General features: G+C 60.2%; 1 protein-coding gene across 1 annotated transcript; it reads right to left on the reverse strand.

The window, feature by feature from the left end:
• Positions 1-2,724: 2,724 nt before the first annotated feature.
• Positions 2,725-9,338, reverse strand: AQP12B (aquaporin 12B). The gene is given in 4 exon segments (XM_017860667.1): positions 2,725-2,777; positions 2,780-2,923; positions 6,513-6,629; positions 8,328-9,338. Coding segments are annotated over 4 exon segments (1,137 nt in total). The 5' UTR covers positions 9,151-9,338.
• Positions 9,339-18,480: the final 9,142 nt, after the last annotated feature.

Below are 18,480 nucleotides of genomic sequence, written 5' to 3' on the forward strand. Positions count from 1 at the left end.
GTTTTTTTTTTTCCCCGGGAGTTTCGTTCTTGTTGCTCAGGCTAGAGTGCAGTGGCCTGATCTCGGCTCACTGCAACCTCTGCCTGCCTCAGCCTCCCGAGTAGCTGGGACTACAGGCCCGTGCCACCACGCCCAGCTAATTTTTTGTATTTTTTTTTTTTTTAGTAGAGACAGGGTTTCATCGTGTTGGCCAGGATGGTCCCGATCTCTTGACCTCATGATTCCCCCGCCTCACCCTCCCAAAGTGCTGGGATTACAGGCCTGAGCCACCGCGCCAGGCATTTTGGCAGCTTTTAATGTGGAGAAGGCTCTTTCTGCTGAGGGAACCTTCCGGAGATGTTGGGAGTGTCTCATAGGCTGTGGCGAGCTGGGAAGCTGTTCTGCTGAGCCACCTGGAGTCGCAGATTTTAGCACATCTAGAGCAGATGAGCGGCTACTCCCACAAATGTTCACACTTCAGACAGATCACTTTTTTGGTCATAAGTTTGAGTGTGGTTTTAGATGCAAATCTATCCTGATTATGTTTCCCCTGACGTTTCCTGTACTTGTGGCGCTCATAGGAGAGACTGAAGGTGAATTCATGATTGTACACAACTTACAACATCTGTTTGTGAATTCTAACAGTGTATCTTCAACTGTAAGAAAATGAATTTTGAAACTTCTTCTGCATTATTACCTGGATATTCCAACATCTTATATGAAAATTGTGCTCATTTCTGTCAAATGCAGTGGCCCTTGCTTCAAGGCTTGTGGATTTTGTTGAGAATTTCGAGATTTTCAGAAATTCTAAGCTGGAGTAACTCTAACAGCCTCCTGGTTACTTTACTGAGATGTGGCTGTGTCTGCTCCTCCCATGCTCAGGTACTGACACAGTTACTGCCTGAGCAGCGGGATCTCCACTCCTGGAAGGATCTGTGCAGAGGCTGCAGGCACTCCTGGGGGAACAGACACACCTCTGGAACCCAGGGGCTGGGTGCTGCCCCCAGAGGAGAAGCCCCTCTCCTTCCTGAGGCCCCACCCCCTGCTGCTGCTTCTGTGGCTGACATGTGACAGCCAGGCATGGCCAGGCCCTCAAGCAGAACCCCTGTGAGGGGAGCTGGTTGGCCCCACCCCATCAGCTCCCCTGTGTGCTCAGCAGTCCTTTGCCTGGCAGCATCTGGCAGCCCCATCGGGGCCTCTGGAAGACACACAGGACTGGCTCTCAGGTGTGTCTCACAGGGTTCCTGTCCCCACTCCCCAGCAGGGAAGAGGAGCCTGGGGCTCCAGAAAGAGTCAGCTCTTTGCCTGGGTGGGAGGGGCTTTATGGCGGGGAGGAGGGTGTGTGTGTGAAGGGGCAGCCTTGGGGTGGGGGAGATTCTTCTTTCTCTCCCTCCACCAGACGCTCGGCCAGGAAAATGTGACCTCACCGGCATCCCCAGGGAGAAGCCCACGCACCATGAGACGGGAATCATACAGGGTGGTTGGAGGGGAGTGGACATTCCAGGCAGCCCCTTCTCATCTCCAGGAACAGGAAACCCTGCAGGAGCCAGGGGCTGACAGGACCCCAAACACCAGGGTGTGGCCGGGCTGGCTGAGACCGCCTGGACCCCACAGGGCTCTGGGTGTGCCCCGGTGTCTCCTGCGGCCTCACGATGCGCTCATTAGCATACTCATCACATCCCCACTGCGCATGACGGCTCCAGAACACCCAGATCTGGTGTAAAAATGGGCGGCCCTGCAGCTCTGAGACATCTCCACCTTTTCCAGGAATCCTGTGGCTTTTCCTCCAGCCCCAGCGCCCCTGCATGGGACGGGACTCTAGAGGGCGCCACACTCCCTTTCTCCAGCGGGAGCTTTGGCCTTCGCAGGAAATCTCTGGTCTTTCACTGTTTGCCAACTTGCCCCTGAATTCCTTCTCGCGGTGGTGTCGAGAGCCTGGACACTGGCCGGGGTGGAGGTCTCACTGGGGGTTGGGGTGTCCCATAGCCCACCGAATCGGGGACATGTTCCGGCTTTCTCCTCTCCTCCTTCCCCCATAGCAGAGCAGCTGGGCCCAGGGGCTGCGGCCCACCAGAAGACGGGGTGCGGCCTGCGGCAGGACCACCAGCACCTCACTCACTCCCTCTGGATGGGGCAGCAGGACCCGGAGCAGAGGGGCCCTTGTCTCCTTTGGGTGGAAGTTTCCAGACCCGCTCTGTTCTTTGGTAAGGAAATGGCTGGAGGCGTCATGTCTCCAGGTCCCAGTTCTGCCGCAAGGTCCCAGCGAGTGACCCGGCTTTGGGTGATGACCAGGCCATGGTCCTGAGGGGCGCGAACTCAGGGGTGGTGGCACTGGGTGCCCTGTGCCTGATTCACAAGCAGCCTCAGGCTCCAGCACCATCTTCAGCGTCCCGGCGGGCCTAAGGCTTCCCTGGCTGTGGGCTCCCTCCCAGGCACATCCAGGGCTGCAGCACCATCTTTGCAGACTTGGGACCTGGCAAACTCCCTGGGCTGTTCCCTGTCATCCTGCCCTTTCCTCTCCTGCTTCTTCTGTAACAAGAGGCAGGAAGGAGCCCGCGGGAGATGGGGAGACTCAGACCAGCCTCACCGTGTTTCCACACACCCCGCCTGCCCATCCAGAAGCCTCTCTTGGGCCCAGGGGACACACAGGCCTTAGGAATGGTTTATTGATAAACGGCTTCTGTGGGAGTGGCGGGGTTCCCTCTTAGCAGGGCCCTCACACGGACTCACACAGAGCAAGGCCGCTCAGCTGGAATGCGGCCCCTCAACACTGCTGCGCCCAGGCTCCCGGCCACTGGCCCCTTCGCAGGGGTCTGGGTGTCCCCCGAGGCCGGGGCCGGCTTCCCTCGGGGTGTTCGGTACTTGTTCTTCTGGCTGTAGAACAGGTTCCTCTGGAAAAGGCGGGGAAGGCGGCCCTGGTGCAGCAGCACAGCCAGGACCATCCCTGCAAGAGAAGGCAGGTCCCAGGTGGGCTGCAGGGCTCCTGTGCCCAAACACAGACAGGACACCCACTCCCAGGCCTGTGCTAGGACAGGGGAGCCAGGCAGCCTGGCCAGGGGCCCCAAGAACCCTGAGGCCCAGCCCCTGCCTGGTCCTGGTCTTCCCTCCCTGGTCATGCCCCTCCCTCTAGGTATGCCAGCCGTGGGGATACGGGCAAGCCCGTGGGGTTCCTTGTACTCCTGAACCACCCTCTGGGATGAGTGACTGGAATTCCCCTCCCCCCACATTGTCCTGAGCCACCTCCAGAGCTTCGGTGGCCATTTTCCTCCAGGACCTGATGTGGCGTCCCAGGGTGGCTGTTTGCAGGGCTGTGGCCTGGCGTAGAGGTGGGGGATGTGAGTGGACAAGATGTGGGTGCCCCTGGGTGGGAGGCTGGGCCTGACTGAATCCTCAGGGCCACGTTCTTCCAGAACTCCAGGAGCAGAGACTCCTAAATCCCCGCCTGCCTTCCAGGTCATTGGGAAGGGCAGGTGTCCTGGGCAGAAGGGGAGAGTGGATCCTCTTCAAGTTTGATCTCAGTCCTCTAAGGATTTAACCTGCAGCGTGTTGGCTCCACTAGGGCTGGCCTGAGCGGGACCTGCCTGTCACCACCTGCAGCTGCTGTGGCTCCGGACAGTGGCCCCTGTACCTATAGCTTGCTGAGACCGGCTGTTCCCCTCACTCAGCCCTCCAAGGCCCACGCTGGTCCTATCTCTGCTCCCAGGAGGGCAGGCCCAAGGAGGCCAGGTGACCTGCTCAGGGGCGCAGCCAGCAGGTGCGGGTGGCCGCTCACACCCAGGGAGCCAGCCCCATGTCCACACCTGGCTACGGGGCTCCTGCCTGCAGCCTCAGAGCTCCTCAGGGCTCATGCTGACACTGCACATGTGGATAAAGGAGGTTAATGGAGGGACACAGCCTGTTTTGCGGGTTCCTGAAGTCGCTCTAAGATGGCAGGAAAGGGGTGCTGCCAGAAGTGTCAAGCATCCAGATGGATGAGACGGGAAGAGACGCAGGAGCACAGTGTGGGACTGACAAGACACTGATGACATAGAGGGGCCGGATCCCCCTCCGCAGGGACGAAAGCCGGGAAACAACCCAGTTCCTCCGCAGATGCCCCATGCTTTCAGAAGCGGGTGCCCGGGTCTCTGTGGGATGGGGTAGCCCTGGGACTCACCTAGGAGGAGGGACAGCAGTTCCACATGGGAGGCTCCAGAGCCCCAAACCCCAAAATACAGAAACAGCCAGTGCCTCCCTCCCTGGCCCTGGCAGGAGACAGGTTCCTCTCTAGAGGGGGCATGTGGACTCGAGCATCAGGCCCGCCTAAGCCTGGAGTCCCGCCTGAAACCGGGATCCCAGCCTCTTCCTACTTGGCTCCTAGAAGCTGCAAATGCCCTTTGGGCTTCTCCACAGAGGTGGTTCTACAGTGAGAGGTTGTAGCGGGGTGAAGAGTATTTCCCCAGCGACATGTCCTTCCCAGAATACAGGATGTGCCCTTGTTAGAAATAGGGCCTGGGACATAAAATTAGTTAAATTAAGGTGATGTCATACTTGAGTAGAGTGAACCTCAAATTCAATGACTGGTGTCCCTATATGAAGAGACAGACAATGACACAGAGGAAGCAGCCAGGGGAATCGGCAGACATGGGAGTGGTGCGTCTCCAAGCCTGGGGACACCAGGGGTGCCAGAGGCCCCCAGAGTGGGGAAGAGGCAGGAGGCTCCTCCCCAGCAGCCTCCAAGGACGGCTGACCCTGTCAATGCCGTGATCACAGGCTCCAGCCCCCAGAGCTGCCTGAGCATACAACCCTGTCACGTGAAGACTCTTCGTTGCGTCCTTTGCCTTGTAGCCCATGAAGCCACCGCAGGCCATCGCGTGCGGCCTGAGAAACTCAGGAGGAAACTGATCTCCCACCCGGAACTCTGCCCAGGCCTCGCCGACACTCAAGTGCAGGTCAGAACCAGGATACTGTATTTCAGACACAGGAAGTCTGAAGTGTACCTGCCAGGTCCCCGTTCTCAAAAGCTACTGTGAGACGGGCACCAACAAAAAGAAGGAATAAACCAAAACAGGAGGCCATGAGGAAAGCAGGAAACAGAAATGCAACCAGGAGAGCGGTAAAGGGCAGCCCCGGACCGGAGATGGACACCTGTGGGTAACCCAGGGCTGTGGGTCCTTGGGGGAGACGGTGCCCACGCAGGGCACTGGTGTTGAATTAACCAAAGCACCCAGAAGCCTGGGCAGGAGAGAGTCCAGGACCTTGTCACCCTCAGGAAGCAAGGCCTGTGTAGGAAAGGAGAGGCCTCCTGGGCCACCACAGCTCCCCCGAGTCGTGTTTTCATGAGAGGGCTCTGGAGCTCATCAGGGGGAGGAGGCCGACCCACCCTGGGTGAAGGATCCGCAGGGGAGTGCGGGGGCCGCAAGGGAGGAAAGCCGGCCCCCCACATTGCAGGAGACAGCCCAGGGTTGACGCCTGAACTGAAGAGTCTCAGAGAAGCCCTGCAGGCCCTGTGTGTGGGGACAGAGAGGCCAACACTCAGCTGCTTCCTAGCAGAGGGAGGGGCTGCCTCGGGGAGGAGGGGAGGAGTGGGTTCCTGATGCACTTCATGCCCTTTCTAGGGCCGTGCACATGCCTGAGATAGTGTGACCACAACAGAACCACGGTGACAGATCACGATGACGTCAGTGTCACCATTGCAGGGCCAGGGTGCCTGAGAGACCTCCAGCTCCTGTCTTTCCCCCCAGGGGAGGCTGATGCATTGCCCCTGGGACCTCCCCAGTGTAGAGCCAGCAGAAGCTGAAAAAAGCTTCCAGAATTCCACAGGAACCCAACGGCCCTTCTGGTACCTCAGTGAGGTGGAGCTGAGTGTCTGAGAGCAGGTGCGGGAAGGAGAAGGTGTGGGCTCCACCTGGGCCTCTGACACCAGGAACCAGAATCCCCAGATCTAGGGCCAAGAGGGAGCTCCATGACCTCCCCCTGCTGCTCCTCTACTTGGGTCCAGGATGCAGGGAAGGAGGGGCACGCACTGTGGAGGAGCTGAGGGGTCCCCTGTGTGCATCAGCGCGTCCCAGACCCGCCCCACCAGGAGGCAAAGGGACCGGCTGCTCCACCCCCATGCTCACAGCCCTGTAAGTGCACGATGGCACCCTATATCATCTAAGTGGGGCTCCCTGTATCCTGAGGATTCAGGGACTCCAGAATGAGCCCCTCTCGGGGGAGCCTAGCTCCGGGTGTGTGGAGATGCCCCCTGGGATGGGAACCCCAGGTTCATGGAGCCCCACTGCAGACACCATTCCCCATGTGCCCAGCACCCCTTGCAAGGCTGGCCTCTCCCCAGCCTGCCCCCTTCTTACCTGGCTGCAGCTTACTCAGCACCAGGACGGTGTCCACAGTGAGATGTGCCATCACAGCCCCTTCCCCACACACCGTGCCCACTGCAGAGACCTCCCCAGGAGCACTGACCCAGCACCCTCACTGCCACTCTGTAGGACCCCACGTGCCAGGACGCTCTCTGGGCCCCAGCAGCCCTAGGGACCCCACCTCGCACCTGCTCTTACCTGTCAGAGGGCCCAGCCAGTACACCTGGGCATACTCCAGTAAGGTGTGTCCTGAGCAGCCAAAGGTCACAGAGGCGGCCAGGGCAGGGTTGAAGAAGGCGGACGTAAAAGGCCCGGCTGTGGGCAGAGCACAGTCAACCCTGGTCCCCAGCCCTGCCTGACACCCCTCTCCAGGCCAGGACTTGACACCCACCACCGAGCCCACACCGAGAACCCACTGTGTGCCTGGGGGTTACTCTTGGCTCCTGGAGCCCCGCCTGGCCCCCCGTACCGATGGACACACAACACAGCCAGGCTGGTTTAGTCAAGCTCTGGGGCAGGGTCAGCAGCTTGGGGGCCCCAGGGCCGTCGAACACCCTCCCGACGTCTCACCCGGACTCCCGTGACCCATCCATGCTACCCTCCAACACCCCACCTTGGGGGATGTGGCCCTGGAGAAAGATAGGGACAGAGAGAGACGGAGACAGAGACTAAGAGAGACAGATAGTGAGAGAGAGACAAAAAGAAACAGAGACAGGGAGACAGAGAGAGAGAGGAGAGACGGAGAGAGATCTCAGAAAGGGTCAGCAGCAGAGGAGAGGAGAGGACCCGGCTGTGTGATGTGAGACAAGGGAAGGCAGCTGCAGCCGGGCCACTGTTCTGCAGCCCCAGGCCGGGGTGACCACCCCAAATAACAGGATCCACCCATACCAGGGACCTGCCTCTGGGCAGGGAAGAGCAGGGAGTGGGCCCAGCGGATGGCAAGGGCCACAGAGACATGGAGCCTGCGTCCACCCACGTGTAAACCAGGACCCTGAGGATGGGCAGCTCTGTCCCTGAAACCAGGCTCCTTCGGCTTCATGGAGGCAGGACCCTTGACAGGAGCTCTCCGGTGCCACCCAGGACAGAGGCCCGGGCAATCTGCCACAGAGGTGTGTCCCTGCAGAGATCCCTGCTCACCCGTGCCTCAGTTTCCCAATCTGTACAGGGCTCTGGTGGCACCTTCCTATGGCCTTTGTGATCCAGGTTCTGTGGTGTCTGCCCAGTGCTGGGTCAGGGGCAGTGCCATGGACCCAAGTGCTGGTCCTGTCCTGATTAGGACCTCGGACCCCGGGAAGGAGACCTGGCGCCATGCTCCCTGCAGCCCTTCCTGTGGTGTCCCCAGTGCCTGTAGCACAAGGCGGCCGCCCCGGCTCTCCCCGCAGCCCCAGCGCTGTGGACACCTGTCCCGGGAGCTTGCCAAACAAAGGCTTTCGTGGTGGTGGAGACTAGCGCTCGGAGGGGAAAGCAGACATGGGGGGCTGGATCAGAGGGAGGGTCTGAGTGGAGGGAGCTCACAAGGGGGCGAGGGGACTATGAGAGGTGGGTCCTATGGTCAGCCTAGGTGCAGGCAGGGATCACAGATGTGGGTGTCATTAGGAGGTCAGGGAGACCGAGTGGGGCAGGTGGGACAGGACCTGTCACTCTGGAAGGGGTGATAGAGGGTGCAGGGACTCCCACACCAGACTAGGGCTGGGCCAGGAAGCGCCTGCCTCGGCGGTCCCAAATACCACAGATGCAGAACTTCTGGGAGGAACGGGAACAGCTGGGACTGGGGAGAGGTGCAGTGGCCATGATGGCCCTGGCAGGGGACAGGCTCCTCCACAGCACCCCATGTCCAGCACAGGCCCTCGTCCACCTGCCAGGTCCCAGGAAATCACCGCCCCTTCTTGTGGGTTTGTTGGCCACCTGGGCCAGCAGCCCCCTATCCTGGGTGTGAACGGGCCTGAGTGTGCATGGAGGCCACACAGGTGGAGGGGTCTTGAGGGGCTCAGGGGACGGGGAATTAGTGCTCACCTGTGTAGGCCGTGACGGTGACCAGCAGAGCCACGGCGGGCACCCTGTAGGCGGGAGGACTGTGCCGCAGGTGCAGGAGGATCAGATGGAAACAAAAGGCGCAGGCGGCCTCCACAAGCGCCCCGTGGGGCACAGATGTGCGCAGGGCTGAGCTGCAGCTCTGGGCCATGAGGCTCTGTAGCAGGTGCAGGTCGCTGAGCTCCCAGGCCCAGCAGAGGTGCGTCAGGGTGCTGGCGGCCTGCATGCCCAGCCCCTGGGCCGCCAGCTTCAGCAGTGTGTCAGGCAGAGACACCTTGGCCATGAGGAACTCCTGCAGGGACACGGTGGGGTTGGCCAAGGCCCCGTCCAAGGTGGCCCCGTGCACCAGGAAGAGAAGGAAGAGCAGGGTGAGCAGCAGGTCAGGCCCGAAGCCCCCAGCCCAGGGCCCGAGCTCGACCAGCGTCCTCATCTCCAGGCAGCAGGCCCCGAGCTGCACCGCGCCCACCACCTCCCGGGCGAAGCCTTCATAGGCGCCCACTGGGAGCAGGGCCTTGGAGGCCCGCCTGGCCGCCTCACAGAGGGCGAAGGTGGCAAAGAAGAAGGAGAGGGACACGTTAAGATCTGCCATTGGCCTGGGCCCCGCTGAGGAGCTGTGCCTGCAGGACACCTGAGGGGACAGGGCAGGAGCTGGCTGGTTCCCATAACCCAGAGGGCCCGGGAGTGTGAGAGAGGGCACCTGGGCCTCTGGGAACACCACACCTGCAGCCCCAGCTCCCGCCCCACCAGTTGCCACCCAGGTGCACAGCCAGGATGGCCACAGGGGCCCTGCCCCACAGCCTGGCATCCTCCTGGCATGCAACACACCCGGACCCACTGGCCACGCTCAGCCAGCCCTGGACTCTGGAGACTGGCCCAGCTCTTCTGAGCCTCCATCTGAGCTCCACTACTCCTACCTGCGCTCTTGGCTCCAGGACCCCAATACCTGCTCCCTGCACCTGGCCCCTCTTGAGGCAGGGTCCCCCAGATGCCTGCACCTCCTCCAGGTCCCTGCCTGAACAAGGGCCCCATTTCTGCCTCCCTGAATGAATGCTGTGTCCATCTCAGTGAGGGCCCCATGCTTATTGCACCTGCACTGTGTCCCCACTGGGGTGAGACCCCACTCAACCTCCACTGTGTCTCCACCTGGGAGGGCCCCTCATGTTCCCTGACCCTGCCTAGGTGAAGCTCACTCCTGCCTGCACCTGTAGGTGTCTTCCCTTGAGTGAACACCCCTGCCCCTGCACCTGTAGGTGTCTTCCCTTGAGTGAGCACCCCTGCCCCNCCAGGACCCCAATACCTGCTCCCTGCACCTGGCCCCTCTTGAGGCAGGGTCCCCCAGATGCCTGCACCTCCTCCAGGTCCCTGCCTGAACAAGGGCCCCCATTTCTGCCTCCCTGAATGAATGCTGTGTCCATCTCAGTGAGGGCCCCATGCTTATTGCACCTGCACTGTGTCCCCACTGGGGTGAGACCCCCACTCAACCTCCACTGTGTCTCCACCTGGGAGGGCCCCTCATGTTCCCTGACCCTGCCTAGGTGAAGCTCACTCCTGCCTGCACCTGTAGGTGTCTTCCCTTGAGTGAACACCCCCTGCCCCTGCACCTGTAGGTGTCTTCCCTTGAGTGAGCACCCCCTGCCCCTGCACCTGTAGGTGTCTTCCCTTGAGTGAGCACTTCCCTGCCCCCTGCACCTGGCTGTGTCCCCACCGAGGCCAGGCCCCCTGCACGTGGGCTGTGTCCCTGCCTGTGGGAAGGTCCCCTCATTCCTGGTTGCCTGCACCTCCACTGTGTCCTCACCTCAGCAGGGACCCCCAAGCTTCTTGACCTGCCTAGGGTCCGGTCTGGGTGAGACCCTCCTCCACCTGCTGTGTCCCCTCTGGTCAAGAGTCGGCAGCAGCCCCTGCCCCAGCCCCACATTCCCTGCCCTGTGCTGCCCTAACCTGCCCCTCAGGAGAACTCAAGACCACCCCTCACATCAACCTCCCTCCCACCTTCCTGCCCAGAAAGCGCTTCCCAGAGATGAAAACCAAAAGTGCCATCGCCATTTGCTTGAAATTCCTGCAGAGGGGCGAGTTGCCCACAGCTGCATGGAGATGGTGCTAAGCCTGGGTGTCTGCAGGGGGAGAGAGCCGGGGCTGGGACCATCCAGAGCTCCGGACCCCGAGGGATGGGGCATGAACCCTGCGGGCCCCACGATGGGCAGTCTGTCACCCTGTAGCATGGTTCCTGTCCACTGGGTCTGCACCCAAGCACTGGGACACCAGCCACGGCCATACGGGGTACAGCACGTGGGACCTGCCTGGTGTCCCCCCCACAGCCCTTTCCTTCTCCAGGACCGAGTCCAGCCCCCGAGGGCCTTCCCCCAATCCGCCCACAGCTCCCCTTTCTCTGAGACTTAGATTTCCTTTTATTTTTGGAAACCCAGTTGGGTCCCACCTGGCGTCCCCCTGGCACAGCTGGGGAGACTGAGACCAGGAGGGAAGGGACCTGCCTGAGGGCACTGCCTGTTTTCAGGGAGAGCCCTGTCCCTGAGCGTCCGTGTCCCTTGAGCATGTTTGAGAGTTTTGTTCCTTTTCATTACTGACTTGAACCCATGTCATGAAGAGTCACAGTCTGGCCGTTTTTCTGATGATGAACATGTGGGTGGATTTCAGTTCTTACTACTATGAATAAAGCTGCTATTAGCATTTTAGGCTATTCCTTTTGTAGACACAGACTTTTATGTCTTTTGGGTAAATTCCTAAAATGCCCCGGGTGAGCTCTGCCCACTGAATAAATCCCAGATCTATAAAATTGGAAAGAAGACTTTATTTCCTAGAAAGGGTAGGTCCTTCAGGGTGGCTGTCCTGATGCGCTGGGCACCTCAGCCTCTGGCAGAGCCCGGGCCGGGCACCTGGAAGGAGGGGGTTGGGGCAGGAGCCTCTTGCTGAACAGGTTGGCTTAGCACACAAGCTCCATGGGTTGCTGGAGGAGCCGTGAACATTCAGGAAGGGGTCGTCACTCATGCATACTGAACAAACATACATGTGACATGCGTCCCAAGTTCCCTTGGGGGTGGACATGTGACATCTAAATGTGTTCCTATGAGACCCTTGCCTGGAAAGGTGAAGCAGCAACACAAAGGTGCTCAGTGCGCAGCCCCTGAAAACCAACCAGAGCCAGTCCCTGCTGAGTGGTCCCTCGTCGGAATTACAGAAATCAGCCTCTTGGCCAATCAAACTCAGGGCTTGTGGCACAGAGGAGCGGGGCTGTGTGTCAGCGTCTGGAGTGGGTGAGCTGCACCTGAGTGAGTATGGCTTTCCTGGAGACCAGTGCTGCTTTAGAGCAAAAGAGAACCCTCCTGGCCGGCAGCCCCTGGTTTCTGCTTTTAAGTGTCTGGTGTGTGACTCCACCCCTGCCAGGCAGGGCCTCAGGTCTTGTTGATTGTTTGCTATCTTATCGCCACGAAGAACCTGTTTTGTCAGTCTCCTCTCCACCTGCACCTTCATGCTGGTGAGTGTGGTGTCCCAACCACAGACGGAGGGGTGGTGACGCGGCGGGTCCCACCTCCCACTCTGTCATGCCGGAATTTTGGGCACGTTTTTCAGATTTCTCTGGAATCCCCTTGGCCGAGAGGAGTCCGTTCAGCCTGTTGGTGCGGGGGCTCGGGATTTCATTTCTGGTTCTCATATGGCAGGCTAGTGAAAACATCATAAGGGACTGTCCAAACCTTTCCCGAAGTGGTTGCAGTATTTTAACTCTCGCCATTCGTGTGTGACAGTTTTGGTGTCTTTAAAAGTCGGTGGTGTCGAGACGTAAAAACTGTGTCTCTTCCGTTGCTTGTGCGGTTCTGTCTTTTCCTGGCTTCAAGTTGCATTTCCCTCATGACAAAAACTTGTTAAACAATTAGTCCTGCACTGTCTGTCCATTCCAGTCTCCTCTGTTCATTTTTAAAGTGGGGTTGTGTGTCTTTTTATTGATTTGTGATAATTCTTTCTATATTCTGGATACAAGATGTTTGTGTGAGGTTTGTTTGGCAGTATCTCTGCAGACTTCCTGGTCATTTTCTGTGTAGTGTCTTTTGATAACTAGAGTATTTTCCTTCGAATAAAGCCAAATTGATGATTTTTAAATGCACTCGTCACTGCTTTTTCCTCTCTGCCCAGGAAACGTCTGTGCACTCTCAGGTCACAGCAATGTTCCCTGATGTCTTCTCCCAGACGTTTCATGATTTCCCTGTGAAGTGAGATCGAGGACACCTATCCAGATAGTTGGCGCTTCTTGCACAACATAAGGGTGCGGTTTTGCGTGTTTCCACCTGGATGTCCAGTTGCTCTGGACGCCGCACCCAGCCCTGGCTCCACCTTGTGGGTACAAGGCTCTGCCTCTCCTTAGTGATGGGCAGTCAGAGTGGAAACCCCCACTCCCATATCGGGAAAGTCCCCAAATGTCTCTCCTGGGCAGTATTTCCCTCTGAGAAATGCAACTTGCCCCACGGAGGCGAGGCTGGCTGTGACGCTGCCCCTGCTGCCCAGACCGCGGGGCCGGGACAGGGCGGGCCGCGCAGGCCTGGAGTGTGGCCGCTGGAGCCAGCTGGATGGAGGCCTGACTGTGGGAGGCAACTGGCCATCCCTGGCACTGGGAGAGCAACAGACAGTGGTGATGGGGGTGTTGGGGTGCACAGGCCAGGCTTTGGGGACCACAGCCTGGTTTCCAGCCCCTGGGACGCTGCCTCCACTCCCTGAGCTGCCCTCCTGGCCCTGGGCATGGGACCAGGACTGGAGGCAGAAAGCAAGGGGTGGGCTCTGTGTGGGGCAGTGCAGACCACTCTCAGCCATCACGACCTGCCCAGAACCCCCTCAGCCTGGGCCAAGAGCCCACCTGGCCTATACCACACCCTGGAGGCCCCACACAGAGCCACCGAGCACAGAGCCCCCCAGCCCACAGCTCCAGGAGGGAGTAGCCAGAGCCACCCCTCATCTCCCAGAATCCCTGCCCAGAGCCCCCACAGCCCCCTCCCACGGGCTCTGCTTAAGGACTGATCTTCCTGGACCTCTGGTGTCTGCCTGAGCAGAAGGTCAGAGAGCCCACGTCCTGAAGGGTATTAGAGTCCAGTGCCGGCCGGCCTGAGGCCCAGTTACCATCAAACAGGGTGCTGTTGGGGCTCCCTCTATGGTTCTGAGTCAGGGCCCAGCCTCCCCCCATGACCAGGTCCTGTGCAAGCCCCCAGAGCTTGCCCTGCAGAGGACCCTGGCCAGCCCTGAGCCGGCCTCTGAGGGCCTCATGGGAGCCACTCCTGTCATCTGACCTGTGACCTGTCCAGGACACCTGCCCTCAGCCGTGCGAGGCCTCACTCTTGCTCCTGAGCCAGTTGCGCCCGCCTCCCCACATCCCCTCCAAGAAGGTGGGAGGGGCCCCTGGGAGGGGCTGCATCACCGCAGGGAGCAGGCAGTGGATGCCCGGACTCCACCCAAGGCCAGGGACCCCAAGTCAGAAGAGGTCTTCCTGGAAACGGGCAGCCCCTGAGAAATGAAACTAAAGCCACAGTCACATGGAGGTGGCAGTGTGTCAGGGTGGGGTGCAGGAAGCTGTGGGAAGGAAGTAGATCGTATCTTATTTCTATGGCAGGACATAGTTCAAGCCACAGGGAGGGGAGCGGACCGTTGGAGAAACAGTGGAAGAAGGGGAGGGGTCCACCCTGCACTTCCTCTCCCCGGAAACAGGTGCGTGGGGTGCCTGAGGCCTCTGCCCAGGCCACCTCCTCAGTGCCTGGCGGTCAGAGGGTCCACCCCAGTGTGCATGGGAACAGGCCTCCTTTCCACAGGAAGGTCACCTGGGGCCACCTCGTGGGCCTTCCCTGTCCTTCCTGATCACTGGGGATGGGGGAAACTGGCCTTGGAAGGCCGGGGGACCCCTCTTGGTCAGCCTTGCCTCAGACTCAGAGCTTTGGGCCAGGGCCCAACCTGATCCAGGACTGGCTGAGTGTCCCCCACACGGCCACTCTGCTCTCACACCTGGAGGTGGGACTTAGTCAACCTGCCCTCCCAGAAGCAGCCAGATGGGGAGGGGGCTACGGACCCCTCTGGTGTCACCCTGTGCCCGCAGCCTGGGAAGGAGGCCCCCGCCTCGGGGCCAGGGGACGTCCTGGCAGAGATGGAGCTGCTTGGTGTCACCTGGACCAGAGGCCTGTGGGACCAGGAGCCTCGGTGCCGTGCCTGGGAGACCCAGGCCTGGAGATGGCTCTGCAGACTTTACCATCACAGGGCATGACGGCCCCACACTCGCAGGGCCTCCTGGGAAACACTGAACTGGAAGGTTGTGGGTCCATTTGGAGGTGGCTGTGAGGGGCTGCTGGTGAGCAGGCTTGGGGGTCTGCTCATGGCCTGGGAGATCAGGCTACCTGCAAGTCCCCACGGTGCCCCACACAGTGCTGGAACGGGGTCTTCCTCCACCCCTGCCAGCCACGGCCCGCTGAGCCGCCTGCTGAAAGCCACAGTGACACAGCCTGGGCTGGAGAAGACGGTGGCTCCAAAGACCCGCGGCAGCCACAGGCCCCTGTGGAAAGGAGGGCTGCGGCTGTCAGGAGCGCTTCCGCCTGATTTTGTAGGGTTGTGTGTGGACATCTCCAAAGCAAACATGTTAGCTCGCTTCCCTCTGCTGTCCCGTCACCATGTAGCATGAGAGGCACTGACTTATGTCACACTATTAAAGCCTCGTGAATTTTACAACAGAATGTTAATGTTATGGGATATCAGGGGATAAATCACCACCTTCAAGGACTTCACCTCCTCTGCTGGGGATGGGACGAGCATGTTTTCCGCTGTACCTAGGACGCTTGTATCAGGGTTGGTGAAAGCGTGGCCTCAGAATGATGTTTTTAGCCACACACTACGGTGTTTTTAGAGATTAAGTACGGCTTAAGGAGCCGGGTACAGGTGCCAAGCTGGCAAGGGGTGGACTTGCGATGCTTAATTTTTTGTGTCAAGTTGACTGGGTTCAGCGATGCCCAGAGAGCTGGCGAATCATGGCTTCTGGTGCGTCTGTAAGGGCATTTCAGGAAGAGGTAAGAATTCGTCAGTCGGCTGAGGAAGACAGATCTGCCCTCAGCTGTGAGGGTGGGCAGCACCCAGCCCAGTGCAGACCCAGGCACAGGGGGCTCCTCTGTCTTCTTGGGCTGGGGCGTCCACCTCCTCCTGCCCACAGACCAGGCATTTTCGGTTCCCAGGCCTTGCGCTCTGGGACTGACACCAGCGGTTCCTCAGTTCTCAGGCCTTCGGGCTTGGACGGAATGATGCCACCGGCTGTTCCGGTTCTCCGGCTTAGGGACAGCAGTTTGTGGGACTTCTCAGCTTCCATGATCAAGGAGCCGATTCCCATAAAAATCTCCTAAATATCTCTCCCCGGACTCTCTTTCTCTGGAGAACCCTGGCTCCTATACTGGGGCCTAGAGGTTTGGTTGTAGCAGGCTCCGGGCCCTGTTCCAGCACCCGGCGGTACCCCCAGCTCACGGGCCCCAGGTGGGGAGGGACAGTCGGCCTGAGGGAGGTGCCTCCTGGGCCCCACCGTGGGCTCCTGTGCAGAGAGGCAGGGTGGGGAGCAAGGACAAGGCTGTCCCCTCCTCTGGCCTCCGCCTACAGGTGCGACTTCTTTCCAGCCTTTTCTGTGGGTGGGGGGTGCACACAGGCAGGCCAGCCCCAGGCGCCCTCAGGACTGCACCTTAGACCTGCCCTGGGAGAGTGGGGATGGGGATGGGGCCTCACCTTGCTCAGGACCCAATCCCGGGGCAGCTGTGCGGCTTTTCGCCTGCATGACAGAGGGGCCTGGAGTGGCCTGGCCCTGCCGTGGGCAGCATGGTGTGGGCATGCAGGTGAGGCCTGCCTGAGGTGCCCAACCCCCTTTCTGCCAGCAGGGACCTCCTAGTTCAGTGATGTGTCTTCCTGTCTGGCATTTCAGATAAAGGCTCTGCAGCTGTGGGGGCTGGACTGTGAGGACACAGGGAGCCTGGGAAAAGGGTTGGTCAAAGGTCCCTGTGGCCACAAGCCATGTGAAGAGGGGCAGGGCCAGGCTCCTGTTTAAGCTATTGTGGGCCCAGGGGTCTCCTTGTCCAGGATGGAAAGCCTTGGAGCACGAGGCACAGGCCCTTCCCCGTCAGCCAGCCAAAGCCTTGAGGGCCGGTCACAGCCCGGACAAGCTCAGTCCCCTCCAAAGGTGCTGCCCAACACAGGGCCTCCCATGCCACATCCCACCCCAATTCTACCCTGGGATCCTTACACACCCACACAGGCAAGGGCAGAAGCCAGGGCACCCCTAGGCTTGGCAGAGCGGGGGACCCCCACTATGTCGTCTTTGTTCGGTCCCTCCTGGGGACCCAGGGGCCTGTGGGTGAAGGAAGTTAACCCTGGAAGGGCCTGGGGACATCTCTGGACCAGCCTCACCCTGGCTTTGATCTTTGTTCCAGGGCCCAGACTGACCACTCTGTTCCCACACCTGGCTCAAGGTGGGACGGGGACCTCCCCAGCCTTCTCAGAGCTAACCCAGAGGAGTGCACAGGGTGGGTAGGCAGAGGGTTCAGGGGCCGCTTCCAATGGGGTGAGGCTGAGGAAAGGGTGCTGAGAGCTGAGCAAGGATCCTGCTCCATTTCTGCTCGTCTACCCCCAGAGCGCAGGGAAAGCCGGACCCACCTGAGCTGGGGGCATATGGGGCTCAGCACTGCACTGTGGCGCCTGATGGGAAGCCCCTGCTCTCTTCCACCCCTCCCTGACTTGGAGGACTGGAACCTTGGGGAGCCTTGGGTGAGGTCCCTCCCAGGAAATACTGAGCTGAGACACTGCGGGCCCATTTTGAGGTGGCTGTGAGGGGGTTGCAGGTGAGTGTACTTGGGGTTCCTTCAAGGCCAGTCCCAGCAGGTCACCTGCGGAAGGCCCTGGGCAGGTGCCTCTCCCTGTCCTGGAACACCATTCTTCCCCATCGCCCCAGAGGACCAGGCCCAGGCAAGGCTGGGGATTACGACTGTTTATTGCCCCATCCCTGTCAGTACCCAGCTGAGCCAACCCAGGACCAATGGGGCTCCACAACCAGGTGTCCCCCCAACACAGGGTCCGCGCATCCCTGGTGGCCTGGGCCCCCACCAGGAAGCTGCACCACAATGATGACGGTGGACTTGTTCCTGATCTGATAGTCTTGGAGTTTTTTCTCTGGGTCCAGGCGGTAGTTGGCAAACATCAAAAGGAAATCCATGGTGTCTGGGGCAGAGAGGAGGTGCGTCAGCCTGGGCCTGGCCTCCGAATCCCTGCAGGGCCCTGGCTGGGGGAGGGATCCCAGCATATTGCCCAAGAGAGGTGAGGGGGTCAGGGTTTTCTGGGGTCTGCACTCTCAGTTCCTTTCTTGGGGCATTTCACCTGCTGGGGTGAGCTCTGTACCCTGTCAGTTTGCTGGGCTTATACCCACATCCTGTCTGAATTTAGGGGGCAAAGGGAGCATAGAGGAGGGGTTCAGAGAAGGCAGAAACCAGGGGCAGGCCCTCCCTGGGATGGGGGAGCCCTGAGTGCAGGCGCGGGGCCTCTCCTCGTCCAGCAAGGACGCCAAGGAGGGTTGGCCGCTGCTGAACCCCCAAACTTCCACATCCAGAGACAGAAATGGAGACTCCACCAGGAGTTACGGAGTGCCACCCTGCCAGTCACAGACCCCAGAGTGAGGAACCGCAGGACCCACAGCAAAACCCCCAGGCCTTATGTTCACCCCAAGCCCTGGATGGGGACCCAGCCATCCCCTCCCCATTCGTAGCCCTAGGGGAGACCCAGAGCCCTGCCCAGGACTCCTCACCTGGAGTCGAGCCCACCCCCCTGCTCACCTGCCTTCAGCACAGCCTTGGACACCAGCTTCATCAGCCACTTCACAGTCATGTTATTGAATTCCTCCTCAGAACTGGCCACATCCAGCACTGTGCTCTTGCCCATGACACCGTGTACCACCAGCTGGTACATCATCTTCCTCCTGGAGCTGACAACAGGCAGACAGGACTGCCTGCAGCTGTGACTGCTCTGCAGGCCCCTCCTGCCCCTCCCCTCCTTCCTCCCGAGGCACCTCCTCTCTTCCCTCCTCAGGGCCCTCCCCTCCTCCCTCCCCTCCCCTTCTCCCTCCCCTCCCCTCCTCCCTCTC

Source organism: Rhinopithecus bieti, unplaced genomic scaffold, assembly GCF_001698545.2.
Source record: "Rhinopithecus bieti isolate Rb0 unplaced genomic scaffold, ASM169854v2 scaffold_56246, whole genome shotgun sequence".
Lineage (NCBI taxonomy): Eukaryota > Metazoa > Chordata > Mammalia > Primates > Cercopithecidae > Rhinopithecus > Rhinopithecus bieti.